The sequence below is a fragment of the Bemisia tabaci genome, chromosome 1 (genome assembly GCF_918797505.1).
Source record: "Bemisia tabaci chromosome 1, PGI_BMITA_v3".
NCBI classification, from domain to species: domain Eukaryota; kingdom Metazoa; phylum Arthropoda; class Insecta; order Hemiptera; family Aleyrodidae; genus Bemisia; species Bemisia tabaci.
In genome coordinates, this window is record NC_092793.1 from 20,706,973 (window position 1) to 20,721,084 (window position 14,112).

The 14,112-nt window shown below is 38.1% G+C and overlaps 1 protein-coding gene across 1 annotated transcript; it reads left to right on the plus strand.

Moving 5' to 3' along the window:
- Positions 1–1,023: 1,023 nt before the first annotated feature.
- LOC109039821 (uncharacterized) lies at positions 1,024–13,882 on the plus strand. Its single transcript, XM_072306588.1, has 7 exons — positions 1,024–1,114; positions 2,440–2,535; positions 4,257–4,760; positions 5,373–5,552; positions 6,962–7,387; positions 10,655–11,068; positions 12,520–13,882. Exons 1-7 carry the CDS (start codon positions 1,024–1,026, stop codon positions 13,137–13,139), a joined length of 2,331 nt encoding a protein of 776 aa, XP_072162689.1. The 3' UTR covers positions 13,140–13,882.
- The last annotated feature ends 230 nt before the right edge of the window (positions 13,883–14,112 follow it).

The following is a 14,112-nucleotide window of genomic DNA, read 5'->3' on the forward strand; positions in this document are numbered from 1 at the left end:
ATTCTGTGCCGCGGTCGACAAAGCGCCCAAAATCCCGGAGTAATGTGCGAATGCGGAGTGAAATTAGCTGCATAAAAGCCGCAAAAAGGGAGGATTTTGCTCCGTAATCTTGTATATCACTCCGTAAGGAGAATAGATTCCGCTCCGCAATTATATCACTCGAGTAAAAACTCCGGCACAGAATTTAATTTATGTGGATTTTTTTTCTCCTCAGAATTCACCTTCAGACCTCTTGACGGAAGCGGTAACACTAATGTGAAACTTGAGAAGCCAGGACAGCCTAAAACGACTCCACAGTATGTGAGGCCCTTGCACAGAGAAGAAATAGCACCATCATCAGAAACAACTTCAGAGGAACCACGGCAGAGGACAGGGAAAGCTCGGTAAAAGACGGTTCGTAACCTTATGTTACTCTTTTAACGAGAAATGGACTCTTAGCGGAAGGGTGGGCGGTTCTAGTTTCACCTTGGTTTCTTTAGATAAAGAATTAAAATTTCTAAAATGTTAACAAACAATTGGACGGAATTCATCAGAAAGGAACCTACCCACATTTTGAAAAAAATCTAGGTAAGAATGCTTTTACCAAAAACTCAAGTCGAGAAAAAAAATTAGTCTGGGTTATGAGGGGTTAACATTTATTTTTTACATTGAGCCTTATGGAGAAATAAAACTTCAAACCTCTTTTTCCAGTTTCAACTTTATGTGGTTTGGTTCCTTTCTGCTGAACTCGGTCCAATTAGAACGTTTTCAACTAATTTTTTTTGGGGCCTCAATAATTGGACGAATCTATATATTCAGAGGAAATAGAATTCTTGGCAGCGTCATACGGTGCTTTGGCCCCCTTACACACAAGAATCAAGTCAAATGATGAAAATATCTCATCTGATTGGCAATATAATAAAACTAGTGGCCTGTAGCCGCGTTGCGGCAGTCAATATATCAAGAGAAAATTCTAGGTACTTAAATAATCGTGAAACAAATATTCTCTAGTATAATTTTTGGGTTAATTACTTAAATCGAAACATGGCAATGATATTTATTACAAAACAATCAGCTTTGTATAATGTTGTTATCGTTCCTCAGAAACAACTTTTAGGTCATTTCTATGACTCAAGTAATTCATGGGTCAGAGTTTGAGTCAGATGTGGAAGTTTGAGGCGATGATAATATTTCAGGCAGTGATATTCAGATGTTCTTAGCCCTCGTAGTAACTGAGGTATTATATCGACGGTGAAACTACCATACCACGTATCTCGGTTTGCGACGTCGCAGACTTCCTGTCATACTTTATTTTTTAAATGAAAAACTACTTAACGTCCAGTCTTGAAAATTTCTGTGATTTTTCCTCTTCGTGCGGAGAAAATTCTGTGAAAATTTCAAGGAATGATATTGATTTGGTCTACTTCAAAAAAATAAAATGCGAGCGTAGATTTTTAAACACCGCAAACGAGATACGTGGTTTGGTAGTTTCACCGTCGATATGTAACAATGGCGGATGTGAAAAATTACCTTTTCGAAACACATTAAAAAAACTGTTTTGGCATCGAGAAAATTTTGAGAAAATACTTGAGATGTGATCTTCGAGATCTGTACATTATGCCAGAGCCAAACATATTAAATTTTTGTGTGAACATAGCAGTTTTTTAAGCGTGTTTCAAAAAGGTAATTTTTCACATCCGCCATTGTTACATATAAGGCCTCAATTATTTTTTGACGTTTTTTTTTTTTTAACTTAAAAAATAAAAAGCCATGACATGAACACCAAAATAATAATTGATTAATCAATACATGTAAACCATTTGTAAAATTCATCAAAAATGTATTTATTAATAATAAGCGTTAACTGTTCGATTAAGTAGCGATGCGAAGCCAAGAGAACTTACTATTCTAAAAAAAGTTTTATAGATGTGCAACTGGATAGCATTTCTCTAAAGGGAACCAACGCAATTATACAGTGCAATTATGTGTGACTTCTTATTTGCTGTCACAAGAAACTAAATATGTTCAGTGATAAAATTTAGATTATCTTCCTTTATTACTAATTAAAATTTTTTTGGAAAAAATACAAAAACTCTTTCATATTCGAGGATTTTTTTAAAGCGAATATGAAGATACAGACATTTTAAAACACTTATTGTAATTGCGCTGATTCTCTACTGCTAAATGCGATCCAACTGGTCTACATCTTGATGCTCACGATATTTCAGTTACATTTTTAGAGGTTTTAGTTCTTCATATTTCAATAAATATTTAAATGTGAAAGAAAAAGTATAAAATTACGATACAGTCATTTAAAAAAAAGTTCAATTAAATCGACTTGGCCTGTGTTTATTATGTCGTTTCCTGAAAGGTTTTCAATGCGTCTCAAAATTATTCTAGTTTCTTTTCGATCTGCCACAATATTTACCGTAGAATTATTTTTTCGATGATTTTTTGCAGCCTCAGCAAAGCCGAAAAAGGTACCGTTTCTGCAATTGCCCTTTAAGAAAAAAGGAGACACTTGTACTTTGGGCATATTCAAACCAGTAGTAGAAGGTTAGAAGACACTTAATTAAATTTTAAATATAAAAAATAGTGTATTTTCTAAGAAAATACACTAATCAGTGGCGTAGGAAGGGGGGGCCAGGGGGGGCCTGGCCCCCCCCAAAATTGGAAATAGTATCATCTGGCCCCCCCAGAAATTCTGGATGGTGCAAAAACACCATCTTTAACATCTTTAACATTAATTCCATCCTGCTTTGTTTATTCAATTACCTCTAATTAACGAGGAAAAATCAGAGTGTAAAATAAAATTATGAATCAATGAAATTTATCACTCTTAATGCACATAGTTTTTACTTAAAATCTCGCGCTCGAACGGTTAGTTTTTTCTTCTCTGTTCATTATTCAGTTGAATTGCTCTAAAAAATCTGGATGCAATCGATTTTTTTCTAATTCATAATTCATATCTTTATTTTTTGGTACATGACAAATGCTCATTCGTTCATAGTTACGTCTTGCTCATTATATTATATTTTACTTTGCATGGGCTTTTCCTAATACAGAACAATGATTCTGGCATTCACTAAACATTTATTTCGCAATTTTCACACAAATGAGTGGTTAAAAGTGAGAAAATAAATGGAATAACCTGTTGAATGCAACAATTTCAAAGTATTTTAACCTTAAAATGCATAAAACTGGGTGAATTTTATGCAGAAATTGAAGGAAGATTAACGCCACAAGTGCCTCGAGATGCGCTCAAATAGAGTTAAAATTTCAAAAATTTTCCGGGGGAGGCCCCCCGGACCCCCCGCTGACCTGGGGGGTATTCCATACCCCCAGACCCCCCGGTGGTGGGGGGCCAGGCCCCCCCCCAGCAAAATGGCCTAGCTACGCCTATGACACTAATAATTCGGCATGCGAATGGTTAAAATGTTGAAATTAATCAATTCCACATGCATGCGAATTATATTCCAATCGAAATAATTACCCCAGATAATCGCTCATTTATATTCATAAATGCCTTGACAAAAAATAGGGCTGCTGGCTAATTGTCGAAATTGATGGACAAAGCAAAGAGAAAGAAGACATAGGGAATATGGAACGATCCTATTGGTTTGAAATGGGTGGCTCCTACAGACTAAGGAAGGAAATGATGGACTAACTATCGGGTCTCCCGCTGGTTAGGTAATCGTCGTTAGTTAGTATATTACCTACCTTCTTTGTCCATTTCAACTAGCCGCTTCCATCCACAGGATCCCTTTATATCCCTGTTATCTTCTTTGCTTATCAATTTGTCTATCACTTTGTCTACCAATTTCAACAATTAGCCCACTGCATGGTTGAAAAGTAGCACAGATCCAAGCAAGCCAAAACGAAAAGGATTAGAGAAGACAATAACGAGGGATTTCAAGTGATGAATACAAAAATGATATCCTTTTGCTCGTTCAAGCAGCGATTATTTGCGAAATAACTCTCGGAAAAACGGAATTATCCGGGGTAAATTCGTAACAGAGAAAGGGTGCATGTTAGAAAAAAAAATGCCATTTTCGAATGCAGAAGTCAAAAAGACGTACTAAAGAGTTCAGCCAGATTTATATAATGGAAAAAATGTTTCATTTGTATTGAGTAGTAGATACGTATTCTTCGACACTCATCCCTCCTTTATCCTTTAAATAGCGTAACGTTGCTCTTGCTTTTAAACTCTACTTTCACTCAGATTTGTTTCGCAATTGTTAAAGCTTATACAATTCAACTTCATTTCCAAAATCTAGGTAACGAGATCTCAGAATACGAATGCAAAGAGCACTGCGTGGCCCAATTCGGTGTAATTGTTCCAGAATATGAAAGCCAAGAAAGCCGAGTAGACATTGCTGAGCACAGCGTGACTCGAAAAGGAAAAGAATGTCGCTGTACTTTGAATAAAAAAGGGCTTCAAGAATATTTCAAGAATCATTTTTCCGAAGGGGCCTTCCAAAATTTCTTCGACCTAGCCTACGGCGAAGGATTCTGCGGTGCAAGGGTATGGTTAAGAGATAACGGAGTTAAAGTTCATATTCCGTATGAGGCCGAGGCTAAGGAACAAAGGCTACGGGCTCCATCAGCGCCAAGCACACCACTTTTGACACCGTCTGACACACCTGTGCAATCACCCTCTATGACACCTCTTATTCGAACACCCCAGGGGACACCTCCTCAATCGCCGGGAAGAACTTTTCCACCACAGAAGGTTCCTGTAAGGGCCGATGCAGGCAAAGGTGTAGCGAATTCATCAACTGGTACTACCCCTAATGACACTTTAAATATGTTTTCAAAATATTTTTGAACCGAAATAAAATGTTTAAAAGATGTTTCTTTTAAACAAAAAGTAAAACATTTCGAACAAAACTTTGAAAGGCTCGAGATGATACGTATTGGTGACGACGACACGTTTTAAAAATGTTTCGATGTCACACTCTTATCATTTTAAAAACATTTTTAAGAATTTTCAAAGACATTAAAAGTTACAAATTAAGTAAAAAACACTAAAAATGTGGCCCGAACTGTATATAACAAGGTGGTTAAATGGTACTGGGTCCACGCTATTTTACGGGGCAAACAAAGCCAAAAAGTTCACAAATTTCAATAAATTAGAGTAAAAAATTTTGAGCTCTCATGAGTGCGAGTGTGAAGTCCTAGTCTCCCCCCTCAGTATTTTGTACTCACTTTTAAAACCAAACAAAAAGTATTTTTTTAACTTTTCCAAAAAAAAAAAAAAATCCAAAACTAAAAATGCTCAACTGGGATTCTAAAATAGCCTAAACAGCATTTACTTAATTATTTCGTAGAAAATTGTTTGTTAATCTAAATAAAACGTTTCCGTGACAAACTTGTTTTTGGCGTGCTATTAGGGACGGCGACAGCACCTGGAACACCGGATCGAAGTCGTTTGGGAACAGCTCCTGGAACGCCGGACAGATATTCTTTGAACCGTGACATCACTGGAAAGGGCAAGGCTGTGGTAGATACATCAACGGATACTGTAACAACAGCAATTAAAGACGTAATTGTGGGGTCTTTTAAAAAAAGAGGTCAGTGAAGACTTTTTTAGAAATTAAACATTAAAAAAACCCGATAAGGGATTTGCAGCTTCGACGCAATTACTCAGTCCTGCGTACGATCAATACATTTCAAATTTTAACCATTAAGGACGGTCCTGTTGAAAAAGATCTTGATTTCAGTCGCTTGATCAACTAATCAATTATTGAAGGAAAAGTTCTGGAATTCATGGGGTAAAATTCTAAAATAAAGTTAGAGGTACTGTTTTCAATTAACTTTTGATAATGGTACATTAACATCGGTTTCAAACAGGAAATAGTTTTCTTTTAACTTTGTTTTAAGTGTATTTTCCGAAGGAAAGGAAGGTGAGCTACGCTGCCACAAATTGAGCTGAAATCATTTCGAAGAGAAAGTTCCTTCACTAATAAGGGCGCACCTCTGCATTCTCCTTGAGTACAAGTCAATCTGAATGAAAGTTAAGCTCTCATATGAAGCAACAGTTACAATTTTAACCCATGAACACTGGTGTCGCGAAATGCATGTATTAAGCTGGAGGAAGAATAAAAATGAAATATCTTATTAGCCCAAGGCAATAGAAATGTTTAATCCGTCAATACGTATTATATTGTCTTGTTGAGAACAATACATAGAGGATGGCGTTTTCATATCAGCGAAGTACTGCATGGGAAAAAAGTACCCTCAAATTTTTTAAACGAGCGAGAGGATAATCTTCCCAAGAAACAGACGATCTCGTCCTTGAATACATAATCAGTTAAGGAAAAAATAAGTAAAACATTAAAAAAGCTTTGTCTTGAGCTCACTTAAAAAAATTCGAAAATGTTAGATGGAATTAGACACTGACCACGTAGTTCCGATAGGAGCAGAGGAGTTGCTGAATGTATTGACTCAGCCAGCAATGGCAGTTCATTATTGACGTTCAATGCTTTTTCCGATTTTTGAACCCCATCCTTTTTCCAATGTTTTGTCTCTACTCTCCCTCCCATCTTCCTTTAAACCCATGTATGCCCAAAACTATTTTTTTTTTTTATTTATTTTTTATTTACTCGATGTTTTTGACGTTATGTAGACAGGGTAAACACGTGTTGAGTCACAACAAAAATAAAATAGGCTTGCCTATACCCCAGACATGGATTATCCTGTGTTAAACACATGAAACTCCCTAATTTACACTAACACTAGAAGTCAAAAACTGCGATGGGTCGCTAACGACCCAATGGGCATATATGGGTTGGTTCATCAGGCATACCTACATCTTTCCATCTCCCCTTCCCCAATTATCATCTTTTATGGACGGTTCCGAATCGGCAAACAAATCTCGCGGTTTGAAAGTTGTAGTAGTTTCAAGGGAATTCGAGACTCATACACGCATGGCACTTTTAAAGATGAATGGTTCTTTTGCACTGACTCTTTCTGATTTCAGCGGGCTCTTATTTCTCCACAATGGCGTGCAAGCAAACTTGCTACGTAGCATTCGGGCAACTTCGCGTCCCTGACTGGAACTACCGACACAGCCTGCCTTTTACCAGGCCAATGATCAGAGATAATGGAATGATCTGCAATTGTATCATGGAAGCCTTCGTCCAAAAATTTTGTGCTGCTCAGAGCAGGCTCGACTACAATATACTGGTTAGGAAAATTACAGAAAACTTCTTCTGCGACGGAAAGGTGTACATCGAGCGTTCGACAGGAATGGCTCTCGATATTCAGTACGAGTATGATTCTCGTCCAAACACATATCAGAACGAAGAACTTTTTAAACCAGTATTTGAAGTGTTTTACACTGGGGGAGCCCCTGGAAGAGTCGGGGTAGGAGATATGCTCATTTTGATGGCGACTTTACGCAAAGGTGAGTCGACACACGGCTTCATTATTCAAACGACTGTCACGGAGAGAAAGATTCAAGTGCTGACAAACAAAATTGAGCCACTACTCTTGCACTTTCTCGAACATTTTTGCATTAAGAAGCCCCTAAAAATACAAAACTACACTTTTTGAAATTTGCAGTTCTGAAAATGTGATATTGAGGAAAAAGTGCCTGAGTATTAAACAAAATGCACGATTTAAATGGTGCAAAATGAGGATCAAGAGAGAGTAAAATCTGAAAACATGGGTAAAAAAGTCTAAAATGGGTGTGTTGCAAATCTCTGCTGGATTAAAAAGACAAGTTATTTTTACGGAAAATGACTTTAAAATCGCAATAAGAGCAAGGTTGTCCAAAATGAATCTTTAATTTCAAAATCTGCGTTTTTTCGCATCCTTTTTGAGCCTTCCGCTTCAAAAAGAATAAAACGGCAAAGATTCGATTTGATACAAAAGAGTCGCAATGGTTTCACATAAGTCCGCGCCATGCTAAAAACGGTCGCGGTCATTTGACATATGTGACATAACGGCGGCATCTTTACTTTTGAATGAAGTTGTTGAACCGGTAGGACGAATCTGCACCTATCAAATTATATAAAAAAAAAAAAAATTAAAAGTTTTGAAAAGAATTGAAATTCCGATCATTTAATGCCATCTTGGCAGCAAACTGGTCAGAAATTCAATGATTTTCATTACTTTTAATTTTATAATATTTGCTGCTTCTCCAAGCATGTTTAACTACCACCAAATTATGTCCGTGTCATACGATACTCTTCGAGGTCATATGCGGATTAATTTCTTACGCACATTCCGTGACCTTAAAAGTGACTTTCGGATTTTCTATTGCTGTCATCGTGCAAGTATAGAGCCACTCGTTATTACTGGCAACTCTTTTTTATACAAACTGATTGCGGTGGACGCACGGGTCGTAAGACAGTATGTTAGAGTTTTTTAGCCAACTTGCGTTGAAAATTTAGCATCAAGCTGGTATCTCGATACAGAAGGAAATCTCACACAAGCACAATTTTCCCTCAAAGAGATGCGCTGTTTGATGCAACGCTAGTAACAACCATTCAGGAAAGCAACTGCAGACGCGTGTCGACCTTGTTGCCACTACTACTTGCACCACTGCACCAGCGACCGCTTGCCTAAGTCTCGGGCTGGTTTTCACGACCTCTCCGAGCTTGGTAGCAGGAAATTCAGGAGGCTGCGCTGCACTGAGGGTTGGCCCAACAAGGCTGAAATGCGTCTGTTGCCTCCCTGAATGGTTGTTATTAGGGTGTTGCATCAAACAGTGTAGCTCTTCGAGGGAAAATTGTGCTTGTGTGAGCTTTTTCCTTCCGTCTTGAGATATCAGCTTTATGCTGAATTTTTAACACACGTCGGCTGAAACTCTAAAAAGTTTGCAACAGACTCGATCCCTAAACGAATACATAGGTGATCCAAAAAATCCGCAACACCAGCGCCAAGCATCACTCATGTAACTTTTGAGCAAGTTGAGATACAGACTTGAAATGTTAGGAGTGCTCTTAGATCGAAGGACACGACTTTTGGGAACCCTCAAATTTTTGAGGGACCGCCCTGAAAAGTAGCAAGGGCCTTATTGGTTACAGGCATCGGCAAGAAGTTATGAGTTTCACATTTAATTCGGCATATCTTGCACACAAAAAAAAGACGTATGAAAATGAAGCGTTACTCTCTCTATTGACATCAAAATCAAGTGAATTGATCACAACTTGACCAACTGATGCCGGGATTGAACAGTCCTCTCCATCTTAAACTCAAATTCTGATTTTTCAACTTTTTCAACTCGATAAGAAAAAGCTACCGTGAAAATTTGCTTTTGAACATGAAAGTCTCTCTTCCCGTGGACGACAAAGTCCCCGTATTTTTTATTAATTCCACTGATTTCATTTAGTGACGTTCGTTTATACTGAACAACTGTTGCCTGTTGTCCAAATGTATGACCAATTTATTCACTGGTTCTTTTTTTTTCAATTGTTTCCCGAATAGCGTCATTGTGACAAAGTGACCGCGTTACTTTTTGTTTTATTACTTGTTGTGCGCTGCGTTTTGGGCAAGGTATGCTCCTAACTATGACATGACGTCACCAAAGAGCCTTTTCTTCATATTGAGTTGGATCCGATCAGTAAAAATGGCATTCTTAACTGGTAAAATGAGAAAAATCAATACCTCTTGAATTCTGTATTGTAGAAAACTAATAACATCCCCAGCGAGAATGAGTAATGACGTTATAACTTGTTTTGCCGTAAAAAAATTGTGTAAGAACCGAAAGAGGTGGTACCAGGTACCCACCCCTTTTTTGTCAATAAACATTCATTAAATTACCGATCTTTCACTTGTCAAACCATGATGGAAATAGAACTGAATTTAGCGAAATTTTACGATAAGCGGATCTAAGTTTAGAAGTGCATAAAGTATAGACTTTATGCAAAAACCCGGCTCCACCTAGATAATTTTTTGGTAACCAAAATATATTATTTGAAACTTCGGAAATGATGCTAAGTTAAAGGTAATTGCTTTTTGGAGTTCAAAGTTTCGGAATAACCTTTTGAGGTGGTGGGGTGAACGAACCCTAGAGTTTTCCTTTAAAATGGTAGCCCCCACTTAGTGCCAAGTCTTTGGAAAGGGCATAAAAAACATAACTTTTGAATCTTGGCTTTGGGCTTAGACTCTGTAAGACATGACTCTTCAAACCTTTTCCTGTGTCTCAGTAATTTTCCGTCCTGGGTCGCCTCTCTTGGAGTCAACAGCGCACAGTGGGTCCAGTCAATTAGAGAGGTCGAACATGACATTTTTGACTAAAACTGCAAATTTTAATGTTTATTCCGTCTCATTTTAAACTTCAAGGGGTGCTATATTAGACATTTTCACGAGAAAACCAGTGGAGCCACTTTTAGAACCTCAAAGCTTTGTATAAACTAAGATATAAGCGTTTAAAATTTCCCAGTTTTGTTCGACATCCTCCATCGACTCGATTCATCTTGCGGCGCTATTTAGAGAGAGGGAGGCAAGAGATTAGCCCCCTCCTTGCAATTTAAAATTGACCTTTTACGAAGGCGATTCAGGGGTGCCCAAGGGATTCCATGAAGCCCCCCGCCCCTCCGCAAGCCAATTGCGTCTCCTTTATAAGCTTTGACTGAAAAACGTTCCTGCTTGCCTCTCCTTCCTCCCGAGATGCGCTTTCGCACAGTTTAGTGTGCATCTCCAAATGATTTTTTTCTTTTTCCAGAAAGAAAAGAAGTACTTACTGATGTAACGTGTCAAAACAAATGCGATAAGCAGTTCGGCTTCATTTATTTGACTGATAAGGATTGGCTTCCTTTCACTCTTGGACGAATGACCGAGGACTGGCATGCATGCGAATGTCTTGTGAATTCTTTGCCTATTAAAGAACAATTTGGTAAAATAAAGCAACGTTCCAGATGGCCTGAGTTTGCCACGAATTGTAATGAAGGATACTTCCCGGCGGTAAAGTTCTTGGAAATACGTGAAAAAACATTCAAAATGTGGATCCAGTACGGCAAGGCGCTGAAAAAAAGTGAAGCACGACAAATAGAGAAAATGCGAGGGGAAAGAAAAAAAAGTGAAGAGCGATTGAAGATGATAGAGGCAGGGGATTGTCTACTGAAAAGTTCTGTAAAAGGTCAGTATGAAGTCTTTTTTCTTCAACTTACCATTACAAGTGTTCAGTGAGTGCGAGGACTGACTAATTTACGTCTCGATTTGTAGTTAGTTGGTTTTCGACGTTCAGATATAAAAACATGAATCTTGGTTTCATGCATTAAAAATTTTTCATCACAGAATGGGTCAGTGGCGTGGCATGCTTTGCGATATATCGATTGTCATGCCACTTAAACCTATAGAAAAGGATCGATAAACAGGGTGTTCGCAGCGAACACCTTAATAATCGATTCTTTACCGTAGGTTTAAATGGCATAACAATCGATATATCGCAATTCACGTCACGCCACTGGAATGGGTATCTGGTTTCGCAAGAACCAGATCCCGCGTCTCGTTATATTTCACACATAAGTTTTAGTTTAGTGATAAAAATTGGTATGTACCCCGCGTGTCCATATTATCGGATAGCTTGCGCAGTATCTTTTTTTTTTGTTTAATTTTTTTGCATTATCATATGTATCTAATGCTCTAACTTTCATTCTGCCCAAATTATCTGCGATACCGGCCATCCTTTTGAGAATTTGTGTCAGTTTTACGCATGACTAGCTGAATTTTTATATTCATTTTGACAACAAGGGTGGAGCCCCGATCTTACGTTCGAAATGTTTAAGAGTCAGCTGTATATCTAGTGTTATTTTTTAAGTTTGGTCCGGAAATTTAGCTCTTTGAGATTTTTACTTTCGTGTAGGTGAAAGATATAAGTCATGTGTAAACACACCAAAATTATTCTGACAACGCCCATGACTGTTCTCGAACTAAGTCACGTTATTTTCAAATATGCCTCTTGCCTATTGATCATACCGTAAACTTTAGCACATCTGTCATACCTGTCAAGTTTTGAAAAATGAATGCACGCGCGGCTCCACTATGTGCTCGGCACAACTATGATATTAGGGAAATTGCTTATTTGGCCAGTATAAAAAAAAAAAATCAAAAGAAATACGGCTCAAACACTGCTTAATAACTCGTCACCTTCCGGCCAAAGTATCACAAGCTTCATGCGACGTTTAAAAATTTCTGCCGCCACTTTATTTATTTGCACAGAACCGAAGCTGTCCAAAAATTTCACTGAACTTTCTTTGTTCTGCCGGATAAAATTCAGTGAAACTTTCAAACAGATTTAACCAAAAATTTCTCTGTAAAAAAATAAAATGGTGGCGGAAATTTTTAAACGTCGCGTCGCATGGCGCGTGTGACACTTTGGCCGTAAGGTGAAGAGCTGAGTATAGTACTCAGCACGCGGCTACATGCCATACTCAGAATCGTAAAATAATACCTGGTCCACATTATTCTTAGGAAAAATCAAAGCTGCAAGTGTGACAGATTTAAACGTATAGGTCTATTTCCTCTTTCACAAAAAATGGGAGTATGTGAAAAACAATGTATTAAATTGTATTTGCGTATCTATTTCAGGCATGCGATTCATGAAATTTAGCGGAGAAGAATGCGCAGCCAAATGCAATCGGGAGTTCGGTTGGGTCGTCGCCTTCCAAAATCAGAAATTTCCATTTGCAAGTCCCAGATTATCGACGAGCAAGACAAGGTGTGAATGCTGGTTTAATACGAAAGCTCTCAGACCTTATCTTGAAGGCACCCTTGGCCTCGACTTCGTAGACTTCATGAAAGTCTTAGCTAATGGTGGTTACGAGCGAGGTGTTGAATACTTAGCTGCGTTTGATCCAGAGAGAGCCGATATCAAGGGGGTATTGGAGAAAAAATGGCCAAAGATGGGAGTTAAAGTCGTGGATGAAAACGGCGAACTAAAATTTCAAAAATACACTGTAAGCTCTGGGACGACCGGGCCGTCTGGGACGTTTGGGGCGACTGGGACGTTTGGGGCGACTGGGACACCTGGGACGCCTGGGACGCCTAGGACGAATAGGACGTTTGAGCCGACTGGGACGTTTGAGAAGACTGAGACGTTTGGGACGACTGGGACGTTTGGGACGACTGGGACGACTGGGACGACTGGGACGACCAGGATGTCTGGGACAACTAGGACGTCTGAGACAACTGGGACATCTAAGGGGTAACAGAGCTTTAGGGCGACAGCAAGAGCTTCAAAAATCCCCAAAACCGGACATGGTGTGAAACAATAATTGTCAACGTAGTACCTTGTTCAAACAGTTGATACTCGAATTAACAGGGAATTTGGCTTTGACAGTTGTATAATTAAAATACCAGTAAAATGAATGTCAAAAAAAGAATTCCACACGGAGTTTTGGTTAAGTAAATTTCTGTTAGGTGGGTTTGTATGAAGTGAGGATAGATTAAGTTTAGGCTACTTAACAAAGGCTAAGTGAAGATAAGACAAATTAAGTTCGGATCGGCGATTAAACATGAGGTTATTCCGTAAGCATACCCGGCACAGTTGCGTTTTGTGAAGTAAAGTTAAGTAAGATCCAAAGAAAAGTTGACTCTCCAATTGCTTCCTGGTGACTACTACAAAGTACTCATGATTCAGTCGAAATTAGTGAAAATTGAGTAAACTTATCTTTTACTTGATACCTCACTTGTCGAGACGTGTTTCCATTCAATTATTTTTTTTCATACTTGAAATATTTCCGTTTCCTTTATTGGTATGCTGTTTTTTTTTTTTTTTTCATTTTTAACCATACTTAAGTACTCATTTTCTCCCCACTCTCATACTTTTTATAGGTATTTTGGGTCCGAATGTAATGTATTTGTTTCTCTCTCTCTTTGATTTGCCTTGAATTTCAAGTAGTTTTCTTTAATATTTGATTATTTTATACATATATTTTGCCGGCATTTGAAAAGTATTACATTTCTATATAACCTGGTTCCTTGATATTTTCTTTTTTGTTTGTAACGTCTTTGGGTACGACTCCCTCCCTGATCTCGGTTCTCCTTATTACTTTTGCCAACATTAAAAAAGCAAATCGTTCCTTCAATTGATTTTTAAAAATACTCCATTTCTAAAAAAAAAAAAACTTCGTATTATTTATTTATTATTGTCCATTATTCCTAAGCCACTGAATGTGTAAC

What these genes read in the sequence shown, in the direction of transcription:
- LOC109039821 (XM_072306588.1), top strand. Translation starts at nt 1,024, where the DNA reads ATGGCAATGATATTTATTACAAAACAATCAGCTTTGTATAATGTTGTT. An exon ending in GGGGTCTTTTAAAAAAAGAG is followed by an intron (nt 5,553 to 6,961) that starts GTCAGTGAAGAC and finishes TTCTGATTTCAG; the next exon opens with CGGGCTCTTATTTCTCCACA. An exon ending in ACTGAAAAGTTCTGTAAAAG is followed by an intron (nt 11,069 to 12,519) that starts GTCAGTATGAAG and finishes TATCTATTTCAG; the next exon opens with GCATGCGATTCATGAAATTT.